The following is a 24,847-nucleotide window of genomic DNA, read 5'->3' as shown; positions in this document are numbered from 1 at the left end:
TAAAAAAAATATTCCAAATGCTAACATTTTGCTATCCTTCCTTCTTTTCTTTTTTCTTTCTACAAATCTGTAATGAAAAAAACAACAAAAAAAAAACACCACCCTTCGAAAAAAAAACTGACAGCTCTATCTATGCAACCCAAAAGGTGGAGAATACAAATACATTAATGTGTTGTTGATTACAAAGGCAGGATAACAAGAAAACCTGGCAAAAGAGGAGAATAAGAATCCGCAAACAAAAAAAAAAACACCCAAGACAAAAACAACAACAACAAGAAAACCCTTCATAAAACATCAAAATGTTTGTGGGCATAAATCAAATGAGATATAGCGGCAAGAAACGTAAAAAATCTCTGGAAACAGAAAAACCTGCTGGCACAGAACAAGAATCGGCAGATAAAGGTGTCATGGAACAGCAGCAAAGGAGAGACGAAGAAGAAAATCATATTACGACGAAACCATTGGGCACGGGTACAGGGGAAAACAGTGAATGCCAAAAGCAAATATCAAAAACGCCATTGCTCCACTATGAAATAGACAATGGCAAAAGCAGGCCGCCATTGGCAGATGGTACAGCCCCACCAACATCAGCAATGGCAAGGACCTCACCGCCGTCAACGATAAATGAACCTGCAGCATATTCGTGTAAATGCAAAAATTGCCAATGCAATTTTCAAAATGTTCATCAACAACAGCAGCAGCAAAAGGAAAACAAATACCTCCCCTACACCACGTCCAGTAAAATATCCTCCTCACCGTCCTCCGGGCAAGCGAACAAACCCACCGTTATAACATCACTGGGAAACGTTTACCTTTGTCTGGGTATATTGACATTAGCATTGGCTTCCCTGGCTGTGTTATTTTATTCACATGTAACCTCCTGCCCCACATCATCAGCATGTTGCCCTTCACCCCTGCCACCCCACAATAACTGTGTCAATTGCCAAAATTCCACATCATTGCCAATAAACCAAGAGGGAGTAACAGAGCAGCATCAGCTGCCGCCACATCATCATCAGCGCCGTGATACCCCAACATTGGCAGGTGATGCTGAACTTTTCGGTGAAAATTTCCCCCAAGATTTTTTATCAACAAGGACGTCATCATCGACATCAGAAAGAGCAACATCCGAGTCGTTGTTATATCGTGAACGTTTTCGACGGGAATTACTTGACTCGGAACATATGCTCTACTCCATGGTGGAAAGAATATTACAACAGCAGCAACAACAGACATCTGGAGAATTGCAACGGATGCAAGACCACCATCAAGATGACGACGAAGGGCAGAACCATCATATAAATACAAAGCATATTTCTTTGGGGAATGCTGTTGAAGATCAAAGGTAGGTTGCAGCTACGAGGCAAAATATAATTTGTTTGTAAAGTGTGGATAAGAATCGAAAAACAAAACAAGCAAAAGAAAATTACACTGGGTTACAAAATAAGAACACACATAAAAAATAGAAAAAAAAATCCCAAACCCAGATTTTTTTATACAGAAAACAAATTTCCTTACCGTGAAAAAATTCACAGACCCTCAGGTCGGACTTTTTTATAGGAAAAAAATCGTAGACCCTCAGGTCGGATTTTTTCCATAGAAAAAAATTCGTAGACCCTCAGGTCGGATTTTTTCCATAGAAAAAAATTCGTAGACCCTCAGGTCGGATTTTTTTCCATAGAAAAAAATTCGTAGACCCTCAGGTCGGACTTTTTTCTATAGAAGACAATTCACAGACACTCAAGTTGGACTTTTTTCTATAGAAAAACATTCACAGACCCTCAGGTCGGAGTTTTTTTCTATAGAAAAAAATTCAATTCTTAGTTCGGAGATTTTTTTATAGAAAAAAAATCGTAGACCTTCAGGTCGGAGATTTTTTCTATAGAAAAAAATTCGTAGACCCTCAGGTCGGAGATTTTTTCTATAGAAAAAAATTCGTAGACTCTCAGGTCGGAGATTTTTTCTATATAAAAAAAATTCGTAGACCCTCAGGTCGGAGATTTTTTCTATAGAAACACATTCGTAGACCCTCAGGTCGGACTTTTTTCTATAGAAAACAATTCACAGACACTCAAGTTGGACTTTTTTATATAGAAAAAAATTCCAAGATCCTCAGGTCGGATTTTTTTCTATAGAAAAAACTTCATAGACCCTCAAGTCGGATTTTTTTTCTATAAAAAAATTTGTATACCCTCAGGTCGGAGTTTTTTCTATAGAAAAAATTCACAGAGCTTCAGTTCGGAGTTTTTTTCTATAGAGAAAAATTCACAGACCCTCAGGTCGGAGTTTTGCTAAAATATGTTCTCATAACTTCTGTTAAATTTCGAACGAAAATTGAATTCACATCGATTACCCAAAACGAGGTCACATTTGCGTCGTCAACTTTGAATTTTAGGCCTAAGGCAAATTTTGAAAATTTGTCAACATCAACATGGAAATCTATTACAAGAGAATATTTCAACGTAAATGTAGTAGCCGTTGTTCGGTTAATGGCCATAATTTGTCAGAACCAAAAAAAAAAAAGAAAAAGAAAAAATGTAATCATCCATAACTTGCAGGGGAGGAGGCGAAATATTGTTCCATGGCCAAGCCTCATGGTCATCATTCGGATTTTTTTTTTATTTCAATTTATTCACTTAACAGTTGTGGTCGGTTGGTTGGTTCATTTGTCAGTCCGTCGCCCGTACCGTCCGTTCATTGGTCATAGTTCAACGTCATGGGTTCTTTTTTACTTATCGGGTTAATGGGCCAATTGCAAAGGTAGCCACTGGCGGCATGTGTGCCATGAACCTTGTTCGGTGTTCTGCTCTGTTCTCTCAGTGATGCAACAGCCACTTACCCCATTTCCAGTTCAACCTGTAGCTATAGGTCAAAATGTTGTTACTGTTACAAAGATTGCAATTCGTGTTGGTTTTTTCATATCTTTTTTTTTTTTGATAAAAACCATGTTCACCTTGCCTTGTCCTGAAAGACCTTTCTGTAAGGAGGGGTGGGACAGAGTTACTACTTTTTTCAATAAATTGCACTTTTTTGTTCCGTAAAAGTTTCGTTTCATTTTATGGAGGTAACAGAAGAAAATGCAAGGGTAATAAAAAGTAATCATAAAGTAAAGAAGAATAAGAACAAGAAGAAGATGAAGAAAAGAAAAGAAAAAAAGAATGAATCTTACTTGTAAAAGTCAGCAGACATTTATGCACAAGTTATGGGGCATAACTACTAAGGAGGATATTAGGTAGGTATGGTAATTATGGTCACATTGTTTACTATGGAAAAAACACAGGCCTGAGGTTCGGAGATTTTTTTATAGGAAAAAAAAAATATATTTTTTCAAAGCTTTTATAAGGCGTGGATTTTGTAAAGAATATTTTTTCAAGACCCATCTCAGGCGTGGATTTTAAAAGGAATATTTTTTCAAGACCCATCCCAGGCTTGGATTTTAAAAGGAATATTTTTTCAAGACCCATCCCAGGCGTGGATTTTAAAAGGAATATTTTTTCAAGACCCATCCCAGGCGTGGATTTTAAAAGGAATATTTTTTCAAGACCCATCCCAGGCGTGGATTTTAAAAGGAATATTTTTTCAAGACCCATCCCAGGCGTGGATTTTAAAAGGAATATTTTTTAAGGCCAATCCTATTTTTTCAAGGCCTATCCCAGGCGTGGATTTCTTAAAGAATATTTTTTCAAGGCCTATCCCAGGCGTGGATTTCTTAAAGAATATTTTTTCAAGGCCTATCCCAGGCGTGGATTTCTTAAAGAATATTTTTTCAAGGCCTATCCCAGGCGTGGATTTCTTAAAGAATATTTTTTCAAGGCCTATCCCAGGCGTGGATTTCTTAAAGAATATTTTTTCAAGGCCTATCCCAGGCGTGGATTTCTTAAAGAATATTTTTTCAAGGCCTATCCCAGGCGTGGATTTCTTAAAGAATATTTTTTCAAGGCCTATCCCAGGCGTGGATTTCTTAAAGAATATTTTTTCAAGGCCTATCCCAGGCGTGGATTTCTTAAAGAATATTTTTTCAAGGCCTATCCCAGGCGTGGATTTCTTAAAGAATATTTTTTCAAGGCCTATCCCAGGCGTGGATTTCTTAAAGAATATTTTTTCAAGGCCTATCCCAGGCGTGGATTTCTTAAAGAATATTTTTTCAAGGCCTATCCCAGGCGTGGATTTCTTAAAGAATATTTTTTCAAGGCCTATCCCAGGCGTGGATTTCTTAAAGAATATTTTTTCAAGGCCTATCCCAGGCGTGGATTTCTTAAAGAATATTTTTTCAAGGCCTATCCCAGGCGTGGATTTCTTAAAGAATATTTTTTCAAGGCCTATCCCAGGCGTGGATTTCTTAAAGAATATTTTTTCAAGGCCTATCCCAGGCGTGGATTTCTTAAAGAATATTTTTTCAAGGCCTATCCCAGGCGTGGATTTCTTAAAGAATATTTTTTCAAGGCCTATCCCAGGCGTGGATTTCTTAAAGAATATTTTATCAAGTCTCTTATTTTTCGAGGCTCTTGTAAGGCGTGGATTTTTTATAGAATATTTTTTCGAGGCTCTTGTAAGGCGTAGATTTTTTTAAAGAATATTTTCTGAAGTACACATTAACAAATTATTATTTAATCAGATTTCAAATTTAGTAGAGACTCCCACATCACCAGAATTCCGTTGCCTTTAACAATGTATACCCTGGGCATATCCTGACCTTCAGTGTCCGACCTTATTGATGTCTTTTCAATTATAATTTCAAATATGCAAAATGCATCCATCCCTCGTTTTAGTGCGACCTACGTACAGAAAACTTCTTTCTATATTTATATATGAATTGCAAATGAATAAATACATTTGTATATATGTATGGCTGTGTGTGTGTTTGTGTAAATATGTGGTAGGGAACAGTTTTTCCCATAAATAAATTTTCATACTTTGTGCATAATTTAAAAATGTTCATAACATTACTTTTGATTAAACTTGCATTTCTTCATCGCCGTGGTGGCTGGGGGCACCGAAGAAGGCAAAGAAGAAGTTTCGGATCAAGATAAAGAAAAGTGGATAAGAAAAAAAAAACTAATGGCAAAAAATCTGAACAAAGAAGGAAAAAAACTGACTTCAAGTAAATGTATATTTCAATTTTTATTTCACTTCATTTATATTTTTCATTTTGTTACTATTTCTCTTTACTCTTTTTATCTCTCCCACAAAAAGGCATAGGGTCTTGGCAGATTCCTCTGCGGGCCATGGCAAGGGAGGACCTGGAGTTGTAAATAATCATAACGAGGCCAGCATAGTCGATGATACAAGAAGCACCACCACTTCACCAGTAGAAGTTACGGCCGGCATTCAGCCGGATATTGGCAATGCAGAGCTTCCCCCGCAAAGTTTCCACCGTCCCCTGGAGAGAAAATATAGTGGCAACACTATTACCAAGGAACCACAAACAATAGAGGAACTGGTGCATTATCAGAAAAGAATGCGAAGAGATATCTCTTCATCACCGTCAACATCAATGCATGGTAAGTATGCCGTTCCATACTCAAGGAGTGGGAGGGGAGGGAGGGTTTGCAGTTAGTTCAGGCATGAATGATTGCCACAAGGAAACGCTTAAGAAAATATGAATGGAAAATAATTTGAAATTCTAATGATGATGAAAAACCGAAAACAAAAGCCAAGAAACCAAAGATATCCACCAACCAAAGGAAATGCCATTAACAATAACTTGAAGGAGAATAGAGGTAAGGGAAGAAGGCAGGAGCCGAAGTAGATGATCCTGTGGAACAAAAGCAAGCTATTGGAAAATACTAGTCTTTGTCCCCAGATAGCATTTGATTTTTAAGATGACATGGAAGTTGATGATGATGATGTGGATGATGGCGCTGAGTGGTACTTTCCAAAGGACAATAAATGCAGGACAATTGCACTCACTTAAGAGAATAAAGCCCCCCGCCCATAATATCAAGCATTCGAATACTTCTCTCGAGGGAGTAAATGAAAAACAAATGTCAACAATGGTTGATGGCTACAATCAAGCATGACAAGACGGACGACAATCTAAAGGCATTCTCGGAATCCTGATTCATTCATTTTTTTCCAGCACTGGGGGGCAGGTCATTTATTAATTCATTTATTCAATTTTTTGTTAAGGACTTTGAATAATCAAACGGAAATTTTCTTTTTTTTTCCTTGCAGATCCTTTCATCGAATTCTTTACACCCAATCATCGCAAAGTCCTGGAGGAACAAGACAAGGAAATACGCAAACGAACCGGCCAGAAAGGAGCCGCACCGGGTGGTGATGAATGGGTGTATTTGAACACGTATTGTCGGGTGCCGGAGAAGATGATAACCGGTTTTTGTCAAAGTACCCAGGAGTATTGTCCACCCAGTCCACCAGGGCCGGAGGGTCCTCAGGGACCCAAAGGTCCGACGGGGCCACCTGGTTTACCAGGCATACCCGGTCCCAAGGGAAATCGTGGTGATGTAGGTCTCCCTGGACAACCAGGTGCAGCTGGAGCCATGGGCCCTGTAGGACCCCGAGGTCCCAAGGGTGACATTGGCATACCAGGACGACCTGGCTTGGATGGTCGTGATGGTGTTCCTGGAGAACCTGGCTTGGATGGTGTTCCCGGCCGTGCCGGGGCTGATGGCATTCCTGGCAAAGATGGTGCCCCCGGCCGCGATGGTAAAGATGGCATTAATGGCAAAGATGGTCGTGATGGTGCTCCTGGGCCAAAAGGTTCCCAAGGGCCACCTGGTGAAAGAGGTCTTAAGGGTAAGTTTAAATTTCAATTATTTTGCAATCAAAGCAATGTAAAGAAGACAACAGCTGGGAATGCTTTGTGGCCTACGAAAAACAACAACAAAACAAAATTCATTTGAATTTGAAGAGGAAAACAGAACAGAAAAACACGAAAACTTTGTGGCAGAAATTAAAAATTGTCTACCAAAAAAAAGTTTTGCTTTACTAGTCTCTTTATCTCTCTTCTTCTGTATATTCGTATTTTATTTGTATTTTTTCAGGATTTTTTTTTTTACATTTCATGTAACTTTTTTTCTGTTGAAATCCCATAACTAATGACCCCAACCTCGGCATTGCTTAAATGTTAAAAGACTACCACCAAGAGATTTATGGTTTTTAAGTTTAAACTTGTGGCACAGTGGGACAAAAAATTAAAAAATAAATGTATTCCTAAATAAAAATATTTTCAAGGACCTAAACAAGGCGTTGATTTTTAAAAAAATAATTTTCCTAACAAGGCTTGGATGTTTTAAAAATAGTTTTTTGAAGGCCAATAGTGGTGTGGATTTTGTTTTTTGGAGGCGTGAATTTTTTAAAATTATTTTTCGAGGACCTAAACAAGGCGTGGATGGCCAATATGAGGCGCGGATTTATTAAATATTCTTCGAGGGCCAAATGAGGAGTGGATTTTTTAAAATATTTTTTTGTTTCTGGTATAAAAAGCGTGGATTTTTAAAGAATATTTTTTCTGGCATAGAGTTAGGCGTTGATTTTTTAATGAAACATTTTTCTGACCTAGAAATAGGCGTTTTTTTAATAATATTTTTTCTGACATAGAAATAGGTGTGGAGAATAGGCCTAGATTTTTTAGGACATATTTTTTTCTGGTTATAAATAGGCGTGGATTTTAAGGAGTCTTTTTTGTAGCATAGAAATATGAGTGGAATGGATTTTAAAAGTAGAATTTTTGAGGCATACTTGAAGGCGTGGATTTTAAAAGTAGAATTTTTGAGGCATACTTAAAGGCGTGGATTTTAAAAGTAGAATTTTTGAGGCATACTTCAAGGCGTGGATTTTAAAAATAGAATTTTTGAGGCATACTTCAAGGCGTGGATTTTAAAAGTAGAATTTTTGAGGCATACTTAAAGGCGTGGATTTTAAAAGTAGAATTTTTGAGGCATACTTGAAGGCGTGGATTTTAAAAGTAGAATTTTTGAGGCATACTTAAAGGCGTGGATTTTAAAAGTAGAATTTTTGAGGCATACTTCAAGGCGTGGATTTTAAAAGTAGAATTTTTGAGGCATACTTCAAGGCGTGGATTTTAAAAGAAGAATTTTTGAGGCATACTTCAAGGCGTGGATTTTAAAAGTAGAATTTTTGAGGCATACTTAAAGGCGTGGATTTTAAAAGTAGAATTTTTGAGGCATACTTCAAGGCGTGGATTTTAAAAGTAGAATTTTTGAGGCATACTTCAAGGCGTGGATTTTAAAAGTAGAATTTTTGAGGCATACTTAAAGGCGTGGATTTTAAAAGTAGAATTTTTGAGGCATACTTCAAGGCGTGGATTTTAAAAGTAGAATTTTTGAGGCATACTTAAAGGCGTGGATTTTAAAAGTAGAATTTTTGAGGCATACTTAAAGGCGTGGATTTTAAAAGTAGAATTTTTGAGGCATACTTAAAGGCGTGGATTTTAAAAGTAGAATTTTTGAGGCATACTTGAAGGCGTGGATTTTAAAAGTAGAATTTTTGAGGCATACTTAAAGGCGTGGATTTTAAAAGTAGAATTTTTGAGGCATACTTCAAGGCGTGGATTTTAAAAGTAGAATTTTTGAGGCATACTTCAAGGCGTGGATTTTAAAAGAAGAATTTTTGAGGCATACTTCAAGGCGTGGATTTTAAAAGTAGAATTTTTGAGGCATACTTAAAGGCGTGGATTTCAAAAGTAGAATTTTTGAGGCACACTTAAAGGCGTGGATTTTAAAAGTAATTTTTGAGGCGTGGATTTTAAAAGTAGAATTTTTGAGGCATACTTAAAGGCATGGATTTTAAAAGTAGAATTTTTGAGGCATACTTAAAGGCGTGGATTTTAAAAGTAGAATTTTTGAGGCATACTTAAAGGCGTGGATTTTAAAAGTAGAATTTTTGAGGCATACTTAAAGGCGTGGATTTTAAAAGTAGAATTTTTGAGGCATACTTAAAGGCGTGGATTTTAAAAGTAGAATTTTTGAGGCATACTTAAAGGCGTGGATTTTAAAAGTAGAATTTTTGAGGCATACTTAAAGGCGTGGATTTTAAAAGTAGAATTTTTGAGGCATACTTAAAGGCGTGGATTTTAAAAGTAGAATTTTTGAGGCATACTTAAAGGCGTGGATTTTAAAAGTAGAATTTTTGAGGCATACTTAAAGGCGTGGATTTTAAAAGTAGAATTTTTGAGGCAAACTTAAAGGCGTGGATTTTAAAAGTAGAATAGTGGTGTGGATTTTGTTTCTTGGAGGCGTGAATTTTTTAAAATTATTTTTCGAGGACCTAAACAAGGTGTGGATGGCCAATATGAGGCGCGGATTTATTAAATATTCTTCGAGGGCCAATATGAGGAGTGGATTTTGTAAAATAGTTTTTCAATGGTCAATATGAGGCGAACGCTTTTTTAATATCTTCTCCAGGGTGCCACTAGAGGCGTGGATTTTTTATTTTTTGTTTTTTCAATGAGACACTAGAGGCGTGGATTAATTAAAAAATTCTTCAAGGACCTAACCAGGATTTGATTTATTAAAGAATAATTTATTTAAAAAACTCACTGTTCGAATTCTTTCCTATATCTTTTTAATGAAGAAAAAATGGAAACTTCTCTTAACATATTCAAAACTTATGCAAAGAAAATTGTTTAGAAGGAATAGGGAGCGAGCGTAGTTCAGCAGAAAGCAAACAAATAACATCAACAAAGTATTGTTTTTTTTCCCCCGGCTACCATGCTCGTATTGGAGTAGTATTAAAAATTCCCATTGCTCCCTCCACTTCTTCAACATTGTTTATGTCCAGCAAATACCACAAAGAAGCATGGTTCCCTTTCATAATGGTGATTCATGATGGCTGGTGTGTGCTATGCAAAACACGGTTCAATATTGGGAAGAAGAAAAAAAGAAACAGAAACTAACAACCAATTCCTTTAAGGACCAACTTCCCGATTATTTGCATTTAGGGCGAGCACACACACACACCCTTAAAGATGCCTTGATGTTTACCAGTGAAAAAAATAAAACGAAACGAGTGCTGAGCACTCACATCTACCACCATCACGAGTTTTCTAAATACCCGGCAAATGTTTGTGATGTAAATATTTTGTCAAAATCGGAAGGAAGGAAATGTGGTAGTACCAGTAACAGCAGTTACTGTGTTAGGTTCGTCCTACAGTCAGCCATCTAGGCAGCCAATATCACGAGATTGCAGGAACTGTTGTTACTCCTTGAACTGGTGGGTCTTGCTCCCCTGTTTTTTTTCAAATTGGAGTCTTGCGAAGTTCAAGAAGTAAGGGTGCAAGAGAGATGGAGAGGGGAAAATGGAAAACAATTTTTTCACTTGAATTACAATTAAGATTGCTTTCCATGCCATTTCTTTTTTCTTTTCTTTTTCTGTTCCTCTCATGGCACACACACACAACACAATCGGTCCTTTAAACTGCAGATTGTTTTTTTTTTGTTTTCGTCCTGCTTTGTTGCTAAGAACTTCTATGGCATGGTTGGTAGTTGATGGATCGTGATTAATAGTGGCATGATTAATGGTAAAAGCCAATGTGGTTACCATTATAAATGAATTTTTGCAACAGTTATGTTATTTTAATGGACACGAATGGGCGTTTACTGGTCATGTGAAATAAAGGGAGAGCGAGAGGATAAAGAATGCAAGGACATGGCATGCCACACAAAGCAATCTTTGAGAAGTTCTTTTTTCCCTTTGATGGAAGTTTAGTAATGTGTTTTCTTTTTTCTTGTATATTTTTTCAGGCATTGCTGGACCTCGTGGACGACCAGGCAAACCTGGCACAAATGGTACACCAGGTATCCCCGGTGTAAGTGCCTACAAAGTACAGCTAAAGAACGGCACATACTTGAATGATTTACTGATACCACCATCAATTGCAGGTAAGTGAAAAGAAAATGGGGAAAAACATTGAAGTTTCTTCGAAACTGAAAATTGATTTGTATTCATAAGGGACATGAAGTGGGAATATAAGGCTTCAAATGATTTTGAATTTATTATGTGAATATTCTTCAAGGACCTAAACAGGACGTGGACTTTTTAAAGAAAAAAATGTTCAGGCATAATATGAAGCGTGGATTTTCTAGAGAATATATTTCAGGCCTACATAAGGCGTGGATTTTTTTTAAATTAAATTTTTTAAAGTAGAATTTTTGAAGCATAATTCAAGGCGTGGATTTTGAAAGAAACATTTTTGAGGCATACTCCTAGTCGTGGATTTTGAAAGAAAAATTTTGAGGCATATTCCTAGGCGTGGATTTTTTAAAGAAGAATTTTTGAGGCATACTTCAAGGCGTGGATTTTTTAAGTAACATTTTTGAGCACACTTCAAAGAGCAGTTTTTAAAGTAGAATTTTTGAGGCATACTTCAAGGCGTGGATTTTGAAAGTAGAAGTTTTGAGGCATACTTCAATGTGTGGATTTTGTAAAGTAGAAGTTTTGAGGCTTACTTCAAGGCGTGGATTTTAAAAGTAGAATTTTTGAGGCATACTTCAAGGCGTGGGTTTTTAAAGTAGAATTTTTGAGGGATACTTCAAGGCGTGGGTTTTAAAAGTAGAATTTTTGAGGCATACTTCAAGGCGTGGATTTTGAAAGTAAAAGTTTTGAGGCATACTTCAATGTGTGGATTTTGTAAAAGTAGAAGTTTTGAGGCATACTTCAAGGTGTGGATTTTGTAAAATAGAAGTTTTGAGGCATACTTCAAGTCGTGGATTTTAAAAGTAGAAGTTTTGTGGCATACTTCAATGTGTGGATTTTGTAAAGTAGAAGTTTTGAGGCATACTTCAAGGCGTGGATTTTGTAAAATAGAAGTTTTGAGGCATACTTCAAGGCGTGGATTTTAAAAGTAGAAGTTTTGAGGCATACTTCAAGGCGTGGATTTTAAAAGTAGAAGTTTTGAGGCATACTTCAAGGTGTGGATTTTGTAAAATAGAAGTTTTGAGGCATACTTCAAGTCGTGAATTTTAAAAGTAGAAGTTTTGAGGCATACTTCAAGGTGTGGATTTTAAAAGTAGAAGTTTTGAGGCATACTTCAAGGTGTGGATTTTAAAAGTAGAAGTTTTGAGGCATAATTTAAGGTGTGGATTTTAAAAGTAGAAGTTTTGAGGCATACTTCAAGGTGTGGATTTTGTAAAGTAGAAGTTTTGAGGCACACTTTAAGGTGTGGATTTTGTAAAGTAGAAGTTTTGAGGCATACTTCAAGGCATGGATTTTAAAAATAGCATTTCTTAGGCATACTTCAAGGCTGGGATTTTAAAAATATAAGCCTTCAGGCATATTTCAAAGCATAATTGTTTAAGTACCATTTCTGAGGCATACTTCAAGTCGTGTATCTTTTCAGGTACTATTTTTGTGGCATATTTCAAGGCATGTACTTTTGAAGTGCCATTTTGAGGCATACTGCAAGGCGGGAAATCTTAAAGTAGAATTTTTCAGACATACTTCGAGGAATGATTTTTTTAAAGTAGACTTTTTTTAAAGTAGAATTAATGAAGCCTAGTACAAGGTATACATTTCACAATAGAATTTTGAGGCAGTTTTCAAGTCATGGATCTTTAAGGTAAAATATTTGAGTCATACTTCAAGACGTCGTCATGTTAGGTAACAGTTTTGAGGCATATTTCAAGGCGTGAATTATTAAGTAATATCGATATTATAGCTTCGATTTTTTGAGTAATATTTTTAACACCTTTTGTTTTAATGTTCCTCAAAATAATAGAGTTCATAAACTACTTGATGACCACAATCTCTCCCGAAAAGTCTCGCCATTAAATTTCAATTGTTGCCATATTCAGCAAATAATGAAATTTGAGTTGTTGTCATTTAAGTTTCGTTGCATTCCCAACAACATTCATATACAATGATATTTTTTCAGATTTCTTTTATATTTTTGTTGTTGTCGTAGTATATCCTTTTACCATTGTTGTCTCTTTGTTTATTTGCCATTTGGTTGGTTTTCTCTGTTCTACATTTTTTTCGCAGATATAAATATGCCGCGTTCCATTGCCGTCGAAGAAGGAAAAACATTAAACGTAAGCTGTGCCGCCAGCGGTAATCCAATGCCTCATGTTGAATGGCGACGAGATGACGGTCGAACGATTAATGTCCATGGCGTTGAGAGTAAGGATTTTTTGTCTGCTTCTTCTTTTTCTTTGCCTGCAACAAAAAATGTATGCAAAAGGATTTATAATGGTTTGGTTATTGTTTCCTTTTCCCCTTTCCTTTTTCTTGTTTGTGTTTTTTTTCTGATTCCTGTGCGTGTCCTTCCTGTTCGGCTTCATATGTTCGACGGTGGGCTGTTTTATCGCTGAACACTCTTTCACATCGCAGTGTCATCTATAAGTGGTCCATATCTGAAATTCACCAATATTACCCGTCATCAAATGGCTTCGTATACATGCTATGCCGACAATGGTTTAGCACCCGTGGCCAATGCAACATTTTTAATCGAAGTCCAATGTAAGTAGCACAGATGATGGTGATGATGAGAGATGGTATTCTAAGGGGAGGTGTTTGGAGGTTAATGGTTTGATTGTTGAATGACACTGCCCCTGTCTGTTGGGTTTTTCTTTTCAGTTCCGCCCATGATATCGGTCTATAGGCAAATGATTTATGCCGAATATGGACGTTCGGCCACATTGGAATGCATTGTGGAAGCATTCCCCGAGGCTATACTCTATTGGGAAAGGGCCTACGATGGCAGTATATTGGATCGAGGTGACAAATATCGAATTGAAACTAATCCAGATGGGTAAATGAATGGCTATCTGTCATTTGAATGATGACAGTCAACACACTAACACATACACATATTTCTTTTTCTTTGGTCCCCCATTTCTTTACAGCTATCGTACAACAATGCGTCTGACGATTACCTCCTTGCGTAAGGATGATTTCGGTTACTATCATTGTGTGGCCAGGAATGCACTCAATACCACAATGGTTAATTTTGAAATTGCACGTAAGTCTCAAGAGGGGGTATGGGGTTATTGGGAAGGAGGGTTTTCAAATAATGATTATTGATTGAATGAAAATGATTGAATCGAAATGACAAACGGATACAAGTAAAATGAGGCAAAAAAAAAAAAAGCCAGCCATCCAACTAGGATAAATGAAATGGACATCAGCAAATGAATATGGATGGGTTGTGTGACAAACTGGCAGATAGACAAGACAGATTGACAGACAACTGGACACAAAGGAAATGATAGATAAGAGCTGTTAATATTTATGATATTGATTGAGGACGACTGTCTGTATTGAAGATTGACATGGGGATTTGAAGTTTGTCTTTTGTGGACATGGTTGATGGTTGAAATGAGAAATTTGAGTTCTTTTTTTATTTTCATTGCAGCTCAAGATCCAAACAGTGAAACACCCTATGTTGGCAAGGAAATGAAAACATATGGCCAACGTCCACCCGAACAAGAGTGTCCCGTTTGTCCCGAGTGTCCTGAACAGAGGTAAGTTTGTACAATAAAGTAAAGGATAAAATATATTTTTGTTTCCAAAATCTCATGATCTTCAATAGGCTTCGATTTTTAAACAATTTTTTATATCCTTCACCAAAGTGTTACTGGGTATTATGTCTTTGTGCATATGGTTGTAACAGGCAAAAGAAAACGAGATAGACACATGGTTCCTTTTGAGAATATACATAGAATCACTTTTTAAGTCGATTTATGCATGTCCGTCCGTCCATGTATTTTTGTTAACAAAGTACTGGTCGCATTTGTGATCCGATTTGGATGAAATTTGGCACATTTCACTTATTTGGCCCAAGGACGAAAAATGGTTTCAGATTTAGATATAGCTCCCATATATATTTTCGTCCGATTTTATATAAATGGTGCACCAATGACAATATCTATTCTTAGATTTGCACGAAATTTGGCATAGCGGACTGAATTAAGTCTAGAAAGATGTGTTGTAAATTTCGTGAAAATCGGTTCAGATTCAGATATAGCTCCCATATATATTTTCGTCCGATTTTAGGTAAATGGTGCACAAATGTCACAATATAACTTTCGATTTGCATGAATTTTGGCTTAGTGTACTGAATTTAGCTTAGAATGGTGTGTGCCAAGTTTCGTGGAAAGCGGTTGAGATTTAGATATTGCTCCCATATATATTTTCGTCCGATTTTAGGTAAATAGTGCAGCAAATTCCCTATATATCCTTCGATATGCACGAAATTTGGCAAGAAAGATGTGTGTTAATTTTCGTGAAAATCGGTTCAAATTTGGATATAGCTCCCATATATATTTTCGTCTGATTTGATGTAAATGGTGCACCAAAGTCCCTATATATCATTCGATTTGCACGAAATCTGGCATAGCGTACTGAATTGAGTCTTGAATGATGTGTGCAAAGTTTCGTGGAAATCGGTTCAGATTTAGATATAGCTCCCATATATATTTTCGTCCGATTTTAGGTAAATAGTGCACCAAAGTCCCCAAATATCCTTCGATTTGCAGGAAATTTGGCATAGCGTACTGAATTAGGTCTAGAATGATGTGTGCAAAGTTTCGTGAAAATCGGTTCAGATTTAGATATATCTCCCATATATATTTTCATCCGATTTTATGTAAATAGTGCACCGAAGTCCATATATATATCTTTCGATTTGCACGATATTTGGCATAGCGCAGAATGATGTGCGCGATAAGCTTCGTGAAAATCGTTGCAGATTTAGATATAGCTCTTTATTTCGTCCGTGAAAATCGATTCAATGAAATGAAATTTAGCATAGGTCCCAGAAAGGCATAGAGATCTTATATTCAAGTTCGTTCAATTTGATGCCAATGTTCTTTCGAAAAGGCGGAGTCTGGTAGGAGACATATGTAGAATATGCCCAAAGTGGTGAAGGGTATTATATAGTCGGCCCAGTCCTTACTGGTTTATAATCATAAATCTTCTATTCAAAATCATCACAATTAAATTTAATCCAAAACAATTCCACTTTTTGGATTAATTATTTAAATAATAATATTTCTAATTCACATTAATATGATTTACGAAAATATTAGTTTAAAAATTATTGAAAGTTTTCAATTTCACACCAATCTTAATTCGTAGAATTTCTCGCTTAATACCTCCCTCTCTATACCATCTCTTCCCAACATCAGAAAACTATTAAGAAAAACACATTAATTCAATTAATACTTTTGACAGCGTTAGTTTGTGTGTGTGTGTGTGAGTTTTGGCTCAAGAAGTCTGTCGAAATGTTATTGCCGTCAAGCGAGACGAAAGCAACAACAAAAAGAAATGTCGTCTTTGTGGCATATTCGGTTTTCGTTTGTATTATTTTTTTTCTGGCTAAAACTTTACCAATCAATTGCCAAATAAAAGAAAATAAATGATCGAAATTATACAAAGAACGAAAGAAATTATGGTAAAAAATATACTTAGGAGTAGCTGGAGGTGTATTAGGGAGACCTGAAGGTCTGGGATTTTTTTATAAAAAAAAAACTCCGACCTGAGGGTCTGTGAATTTTTTTGTATAGAAATAATTACGACTTAAGGCTTTACGAATGTTTTCTATAAAAAATTCCGACCTAAGGGTCTACGATTTTTTTTGTACAAAAAACTACGACCTATAGTAAAAATTAGTCATGACGGTCTATACTTATTTTTTTTAAAAGGATATGCTTGCATTTTAGCTTCACCACTCTATCCTACATCCAGCACCAACAAATATCTTTATCCCAGCTGTCATGTTCCTTTTTTTCGCTTCTTTCCTTCTTTCTTGCAGTTTATATCAATGTAAGGATTCGATTAATTCCAATTTCGAAATTCAACCAGTCGGAAATGATAGTTATCCTGGACTGCCCAAACGCAAAAAGAGTAAGTATGATTTGGCAAAATCAAAAATATCCCTTTTCCTATTAGCACACACCCACACATTCAGATACAAACCCACACAGCACCACCACAAGTCCCACTGAAGAAGGAGGCCCAACAAATGAATGGATGTTGTATATATGTGTGTGTATCTGTGCATTGGTCTGTTTATTTGAGCAAATGTCTGTGTGATTTGAAAATTCCTTGGCTAAGATGTCATAAAACACAGAGAAAACTTTTAATTGAATTCTAAGCCTACTGACACAACAAAAGAAAACCAACAGTTCGGCTGCTTGAAGGAGGATGGCCTGCAACCAAGTGCGGCATTATCCTTTAACGGCATCGTCATCTTCCAACCAGAGAGTCACAGACATTTGAGCCTAACGTGCCACTAATTAGGTTTTAGAGATTCTAATAAACAGTTATCTGAGTTGGTTTGGGTGTGAGTGTAGGCGTGCGAGCCTGGGTGTGTGTGTCTGGGTTTGTGTGGCTAGTGTTATGCGAACTGTGATCCTATGGAGGTTATTGTGTTAAAGACACACATATGAGACAATCAGTGTAGACGTGAGGTTCTCCCATATTTTTTCTATAGAAAACAATCGTATTTAAGTGTACGAGATTTTTCTAAACGAAAAAAATTGAGACCCTGACGAAAAAAATTGAGACCTGATAATCCCCGATTTTTTTGTTGCAGAAAAAGATATAGAATTTTTTTCTATAGAAAAAACATCGACCTGAGGGTATCGGAATTTTTTTTGTATAGAAAAAAGTCTGATCTGGGGGTCTCGGAATTTTTTTCTATAGAAAACAAAAACATCGACCTGAGGGTCTCGGAATTTTTTTCTATAGAAAAAAACATCGACCTGAGGGTCTCGGAATTTTTTTCTATAGAAAAAAACTTCGACCTGAGGGTCTCGGAATTTTTTTCTATAGAAAAAAACATCGACCTGAGGGTCTCGGAATTTTTTTCTATAGAAAAAACCATCAGTCCCAAGGGGCCTGACATTTTTTTCTATAGAAAAAACATCGGACCTTAAGGGTCTTGGAATTTTTTTCTATAGAAAAAACATCGACCTGAGGGTCTCGGAATTTTTTTCTATAGAAAAAAACATCGACCTGAGGGTCTCGGAATTTTTTTCTATAGAAAAAACATCGACCTGAGGGTCTCGGAATTTTTTTCTATAGAAAAAAACATCGACCTGAGGGTCTCGGAATTTTTTTCTATAGAAAAAAACATCGACCTGAGGGTCTCGGAATTTTTTTGTATAGAAAAAAACATCGACCTGAGGGTCTCGGAATTTTTTTCTATAGAAAAAAACATCGACCTGAGGGTCTCGGAATTTTTTTCTATAGAAAAAAACATCGACCTGAGGGTCTCGGAATTTTTTTCTATAGAAAAAAACATCGACCTGAGGGTCTCGGAATTTTTTTCTATATAAAAAAACATCGACCTGAGGGTCTCGGAATTTTTTTCTATAGAAAAAAACATCGACCTGAGGGTCTCGGAATTTTTTTCTATAGAAAAAAACATCGACCTGAGGGTCTCGGAATTTTTTTCTATAGAAAAAAACATCGACCTGAGGGTCTCGGAATTTTTTTCTATAGAAAAAAACATCGACCTGAGGGTCTCGGAATTTTTTTCTATAGAAAAAAACATCGACCTGAGGGTCTCGGAATTTTTTCTATAGAAAAAAACATCGACCTGAGGATCTCGGAATTTTTTCTATAAAAAAACATTGACCTGTCTCGGAATTTTTTCTATAGAAAAAAACATCGACCTGAGGGTCTCGGAATTTTTTCTATAGAAAAAAACATCGACCTGAGGGTCTCGGAATTTTTTTCTATAGAAAACAACTCCGACCTAAGGATCCGTGATTTTTTTCTATAGAAAAAATAACAGAACTGAGTGACTGTGAATTATTTTCTATAGAAAAAAGCACAGACCTTAGATTCTGTGATTTTTTTTCTATAGAAAAAATTGGACCTGCGGGTCTTGTGAATTTCTTTCACGGGTTAAATTTTTTTCATATACCAAAATTATTCGATTTTTTGGCTTTCCTGAACTATCTCTAATTCCATGATATTTCCTGCCTTTCCATTCTATGTTTCTACTAATTAGGTTGCATTCTGTACGCTGTGGGCAAACCTGTTTTCCACAAAAGTGTTTCCGAACAGCATGGTTCATGGCTTAAGGATCCGGCTGCCAAAGAAATTGACCGCGAGAAAACATTTGTTACCCATGAAAAGGAAAACAATAAACTCTACGAGTTTACATCGAAGAAGGCCTATCGGATAACATCGGTTGCACATCGGTCCCATGATATACCTCATGGTTTTCATGTAAGTTTATTTGTCGATGCTGACTATGCGGATCCTGCATAGATGCACACTAATTGCAAATGTCACTGATGATGAAATTTATTGCTTTTTTCGTTTGTTGTTGTTGTTGCAGGGAAATGCCAATGTGGTATTCAATGGTTCATTCTACTATCACATGTTGAATTCCAGCAAGGTTGCCAAATATAATTTGTATACCAAGGGAGATTTTCGAAGTGAGTATGAACGAGTGGGGGTAAAATGGGGTTACACACAAACAATTTCTAAGTTTTTTTTGGAAAATGATTTTCTATTTTTTTCTACTTACTCCCCCTTCTACCCCTTTTTAATTGCAGCCGTAACATTACCCGGTGCTGGCTATGAACCTGGCAATAAATTGTATTCAACGGCTTACAATTACATGGACTTTAATGTGGATGAGGTTGGCTTGTGGGTAATTTACAGCGGTAAAGATTCCAGTAATACCCTGGTGGCAAAGGTAAGAGACGTTACACTGTGATTTGCGATATTGTTGCAGTTGTTGCTATTGTTGTTGTTGTTAGAGAGGTAGATAGACAGAATGGCATATCTGGCTTCTATTTGAAAATTACGACTTACATGATTCGTTTCCTTGTAATACCCTGTTACAGCATAACAAATATGTGTAGAATCACACACCAACACAAACACACACATACATATGGACATATAGAATAATGATTTTCTGCTTAGTTTGTTGTTGTTGCTGCTGAGGAATGAATGAAATGTTGGTCAAAAGCCTCAAAGCCCTTTACAATTGTTGACGGGACGTTAGTACAAATGTTAAAAATTCAGTTGACATACTTTTTGCTCAGAACATCAGACAAAATTTCGAGTACATTGCTCTTCAACAACATAGGCTATAAATTCAACATGTTGGAGAACGAGGGGCGTATGTGAATAGGATATAGATCACAAAAATTAGCAAAACCTCCGGTCGGAGTTTTTTTTTAGAAAAAAATTCCTAGACCCTAAGGTTGGAGTTTTTTTTCTATTGAACAAAATTCGTAAACCCTCTAAACGGATTTTTTTCTATAGAAAAAATCATAGAATGCTAGGTTGGGTTGGGTTTTGAGGTCGCATGACCACAGATTCAAGTTTTTGCTATAGAAAAAATTCTCAGGACACCAGGTTCCAATTTTTTCTACAGAAAAAATTCTCAGGACCACAGGTCTGAGTTTTTGCTATAGAAAAATGTTCTGAGGACCACAAGTTCCATTGTTTCTATAAAAAAATTTTCTGGATCCCAGGTCCAAGTTTTTTCTATAGAAAAAATTCGCAGGATCCCAGGTCCAAGTTTTTTCTATAGGAAAAAAATTCGCAGGACCCCAGGTCCAAGTTTTTTCTATAGGAAAAAAATTCACAGGACCCCAGGTCTAAGTTTTTTCTATAGGAAAAAAATACGCAGGACCCCAGAAATAATTCTGAAGACCTCAGGTCCAAGTTTTTTTCTTTAAAAATAATTCTCATGACTCCAGGCTTAAGTTTTTCTATAGAAATAATTCGCAGGAACCCAGGTCCAAGTTTTTTTTTATCAAGGCTCCTGGTTTGAGTTTTTTCTATAGAAAAAAAATTCTCAGGACCACAGGTTCGAGTTTTTTCTATAGAAAAAAATTCTGAGGACCAGAGGCCAAGTTTTTTCTATAGAAAAAAAATTTTGCGGAACCCAAGGTCCATGTTATATCTAAAAATAAAATTCACAGGAACCCAGGTCCAAGTTTTTTCCATAGGAAAAAATTTACAGACCCTCACGTCGCTGTTTGTTTCTATAGAAAAAAATTGCAGAAATTATAAAAAATTGCCGATTTCCAATTTCTTATAGAGAAAATTTCTCAGGACCCCAGGTCCTAGTTTTTCTATAGAAAAAAAACTCATGAATCTAGATCCTATTTTTTTCTATAGATAAAAATTCTCAGGCCCCAGGTTTTATTTTTTTGTACAGAAAAAAATTCTCTATAGAATTCTCAGGACCTCAGGTCCAATACTCCAGGTCGCATTTTGTGCTATAGAAAAAAATCTCAATACCCCGGAAAATAATTTTAATAATTTTTTTTATTGAAGAAAGGACCATATATCCTTTTTTATGCCACAGAAAAAACTTGACCTGTTATCCTTTCTACCCTCGTATTTTTTGCATTTCCCATTAATCTATTTAAACACACATTCGTACTTCGAATTCATGCTAGTAATGCGTAGATTTTAATGCATCTAATACAAGGATGCTTACACAATTACAAAACGTATACCTACATATAAGCACACACACACATTTACGTGATATCAATCTATGTAGGATATTTACCCATACACGAGTCAAAGCCCACACCATTGCCAGCCACATTTTTACAATTGTAGACTAAGCAGATTTGGTTGAGAGAGAGCTGGCTGGCTGGCATCATGACATTTGTATTCGAATAATAAAAAACAATGTTACTCTGCTGACTTTTAGAAATTTCGTTGTTGTTGTTTTCTATGGAATGCACATCTATCTACAATTATATATCCATCCATCCTTCCATCCGACCAACTAACCATCTGTCTATGTTGCAAGGGTAGCACAATTCAATGACATCAATTTTGCACAAAAAAAGGGCTACCCATCCATTCGTCTCTCTTGAAATGAATGACTAAGTCTGACTGAATGAATGACACACTGGCTATTTGACTAACTTGCCGACTGTCTGAATGACATTTGATTTTCATAATAATGTTAGTAATGTAATTGTTGTTGTTCTAGTTTTTTTTTGCTATTCATATGTTCGTGCTTTTGATGTCATTATGATTATTTTCCAAGTCGAAAAGCAAATGATGTTGCACAGCAGAACATATACAGAACATGTGTGTAGGTATGGATGTGTGTGTAGAAATACTGACACAAGAGTCTACGAATTTTTTACTATAGAAAAAACATTGACCTTAAGGTATACCATTTTAAATTTTCTATAGAAATGAGAGTCTATTCTAAAGAAAAAATCACCGGCCTGATAGTCTGTCTGATTTTTTTTCTGTAGAAAAAAGTCTGACCTGAAGTATATATGACTGAATCTCTTCTCGTTCCTAAATTTAATTGTTGAAAATGAATTTAAAATTTAAAAGTTTTCCAAAACCTCATCTAAAATCCCTTCCCCCATCTTTACACAGCTGGATGCTGAAACTCTTGAAATTAAATACAACTTTAACATCACTTTGGATCATCGCAAGTTCGGTGAAATGTTCATTGTTTGCGGTCATTTGTATGCCATTGACTCGTGCACGGCCAAGAACTCCCAGATACGCTATGCCATCAACCTGTACCAGAATAAGCTGTTGAATGTGAATTTGCCGTTTACAAATCCTTTTGGCAGTACCGAGACGGTCGGCTACAATCCCTACACAGTGGTAAGTTCAGAAAACAAAACCAAAAACAACAAGCGAACAGAACTGAACTGAATTTGTCGGTTCGGCACGTAACTTTTGAAGTTTTCGATGTTGGATGTTGTTGGTATTTAGCTATCGATGTTGTTGTTGTTGTTCAACTAAAATCTGTTTTGGTTTCAGGCCATAAGTTCAAACTTCGCAGTGAAAATTCTTTGAATTGCATTTCAAAATTTGAGTTGTTGTTTTTTTTTTAGTTCGCAACATAAATCTGGGCATAAACATTACTTAGTTTGATGACGTGCGTAAATACGATTAAACTGAAGTGAGGTGGTTATGATTTTTTTCTTGGAACGATTTAAGATTTCGAAATTTGTGTGGGTAAATTACAAACATAAATAGAAAATTTAAGAATTAAAATTAAAACTTACCGAGAATTTTGCAATAGACAGATCTGAAAAGAAAATAAATTTAAAAATATTTTGGAATAAAATTATTGCTATTGAAAAGAATAGAAAAATAATCACATCTACAGACAGAAAACAATCGAAAGGACCGTTGGGACACAAATCTCGACAGGACCGTCGTAGGGACTGAATTTTTTTCATATGGAAAAAAATCTCGACAGGACGGACCGTAGGGACCTATTTTTTTCGTATAAAAAAAAATCTCGACAGGACCGACGTAGGGACTGATTTTTTTCGTATAGAAAAAATCTCGACAGGACCGTAGGGACTACTGATTTTTTTCGTATAGAAAAAAATCTCGACAGGACCGTAGGGACTACTGATTTTTTCGTATAGAAAAAAATCTCGACAGGACCGAAAGGGACTGATTTTTTTTCGTATAGAAAAAAATCTCGACAGGACCGAAAGGGACTGATTTTTTCGTATAGAAAAAAATCTCGACAGGACCGAAAGGGACTGAATTTTTTCGTATAGAAAAAAATCTCGACAGGACCGTAGGGACAATTTTTTAGTGTAGGAAAAATTTGGCGGGACCCAAGGGACTATTTTTATCGTGTAAAAAAATTGACAGGACCGTAGGGAGTCAGATCTGAGTTTTTTATATAGAAAAAATCGTAGACCCTTAGTTCAGAGTTTTATCTATAGACAAAAATTCGTATTCTATAGAAATTCGTATTTCTATAGAAAAAAATGGTAGACTCTTAGATCGGAGTTTTTTTTCTATAGAAAACAAAATTCGTAGACCCTTAGGTCGGAGTTTTTTTATAGAAAAAATCCTAGACCCTTAGTTCGGAGTTTTTTCTATAGACAAAAATTCGTATTCTATAGAAATTCATATTTCTATAGAAAAGAATTCGTAGACCCTCAGGTCGGAGTTTTTTGTACAGAAAAAATTCATAGAAGCTGTTTGGTTTTTCCTATAAAAAATCAGAGTACCTTAGGCCCGATTGAGATCTACCTTTGGTAGACCATCTGCTCTAAGTTGTTTTATAAAAAATATATCCACATGTCCATTTTGTGTTTCTCATCAATACTTTTCATCATTTACATTTTAAGTTTTTTATATATGAAAAAATCTCTTAAAATTATTATCACATAAATATTTAAAATAATATTTCATTTTTTTCTTCTTCTTCTTTTCATTGTTCCAGGAACTCTACTCATGGGACAAAGGAAATTCTCTGACATATCCCATACGTTACAATGAAGAGATAATACGGAATGATCCTGCATAAATTACGGCTGCATACACACACAGAGGCGCCCTGACACACAAACAATAACCAAGACGACATGGCTAAGATAATAAAACGAATGGATAAATACCGAGATATATTTCAATGGAAAAAATAAACATTTTTTATACACACACACTACTTCCAAAGCAGACAGTGTATATAGATGAGAAACACACACACACTCACTCACTCACTCACATAGTAAATACAGGATCACATACATACACACATATACTTAGACTTTAGACATTAGAACTTGTACTAGTCAAAATACAACTCATGTTGAATGACATGATACTTTCATAGGAAATACTTTTTGTTTTTGTTGCTGTAGAAAAATAAACAAAAAATGTCTTTTTGTTATTTTGAAAAACTGTAAAAAGTATTGAAAGCAACAGTATAGAAAAAACTTGATAAAAGAAGCTAAGAACAAAAATAATGAAAATTTGCTGGTAATGCTAAATAAGATTGTTTGCAATAAAAACGAACTATGTCACAAAAAATTAATAATAAATTATGCCAATATTCTATTGGCGGGACTAGAAGAGGGATGAATGTCTGAAATAATATTTTTTTTAATTTTTTTATTTATTTTTAACATTTTGCTCTGGC

General features: G+C 35.8%; 1 protein-coding gene across 1 annotated transcript; it reads left to right on the top strand.

The window, feature by feature from the left end:
- The first annotated feature begins 299 nt into the window (after positions 1–299).
- LOC133338347 (uncharacterized) lies at positions 300–24,272 on the top strand. Its single transcript, XM_061546524.1, has 16 exons — positions 300–596; positions 696–1,345; positions 5,194–5,501; positions 6,175–6,756; positions 10,725–10,862; positions 12,961–13,098; positions 13,309–13,437; positions 13,555–13,729; positions 13,824–13,939; positions 14,333–14,441; positions 16,733–16,824; positions 18,941–19,161; positions 19,274–19,373; positions 19,494–19,636; positions 22,318–22,554; positions 24,149–24,272. Exons 1-16 carry the CDS (start codon positions 300–302, stop codon positions 24,230–24,232), a joined length of 3,519 nt encoding a protein of 1,172 aa, XP_061402508.1. The 3' UTR covers positions 24,233–24,272.
- Positions 24,273–24,847: the final 575 nt, after the last annotated feature.

This window comes from Musca vetustissima, unplaced genomic scaffold (assembly GCF_032173495.1).
Source record: "Musca vetustissima isolate MV318-11 ecotype Yass unplaced genomic scaffold, APGP_CSIRO_Mvet_v1 utg10360, whole genome shotgun sequence".
In the NCBI taxonomy this organism is placed as follows: domain Eukaryota; kingdom Metazoa; phylum Arthropoda; class Insecta; order Diptera; family Muscidae; genus Musca; species Musca vetustissima.
This window is presented reverse-complemented; position numbering and strand designations above follow the sequence as displayed.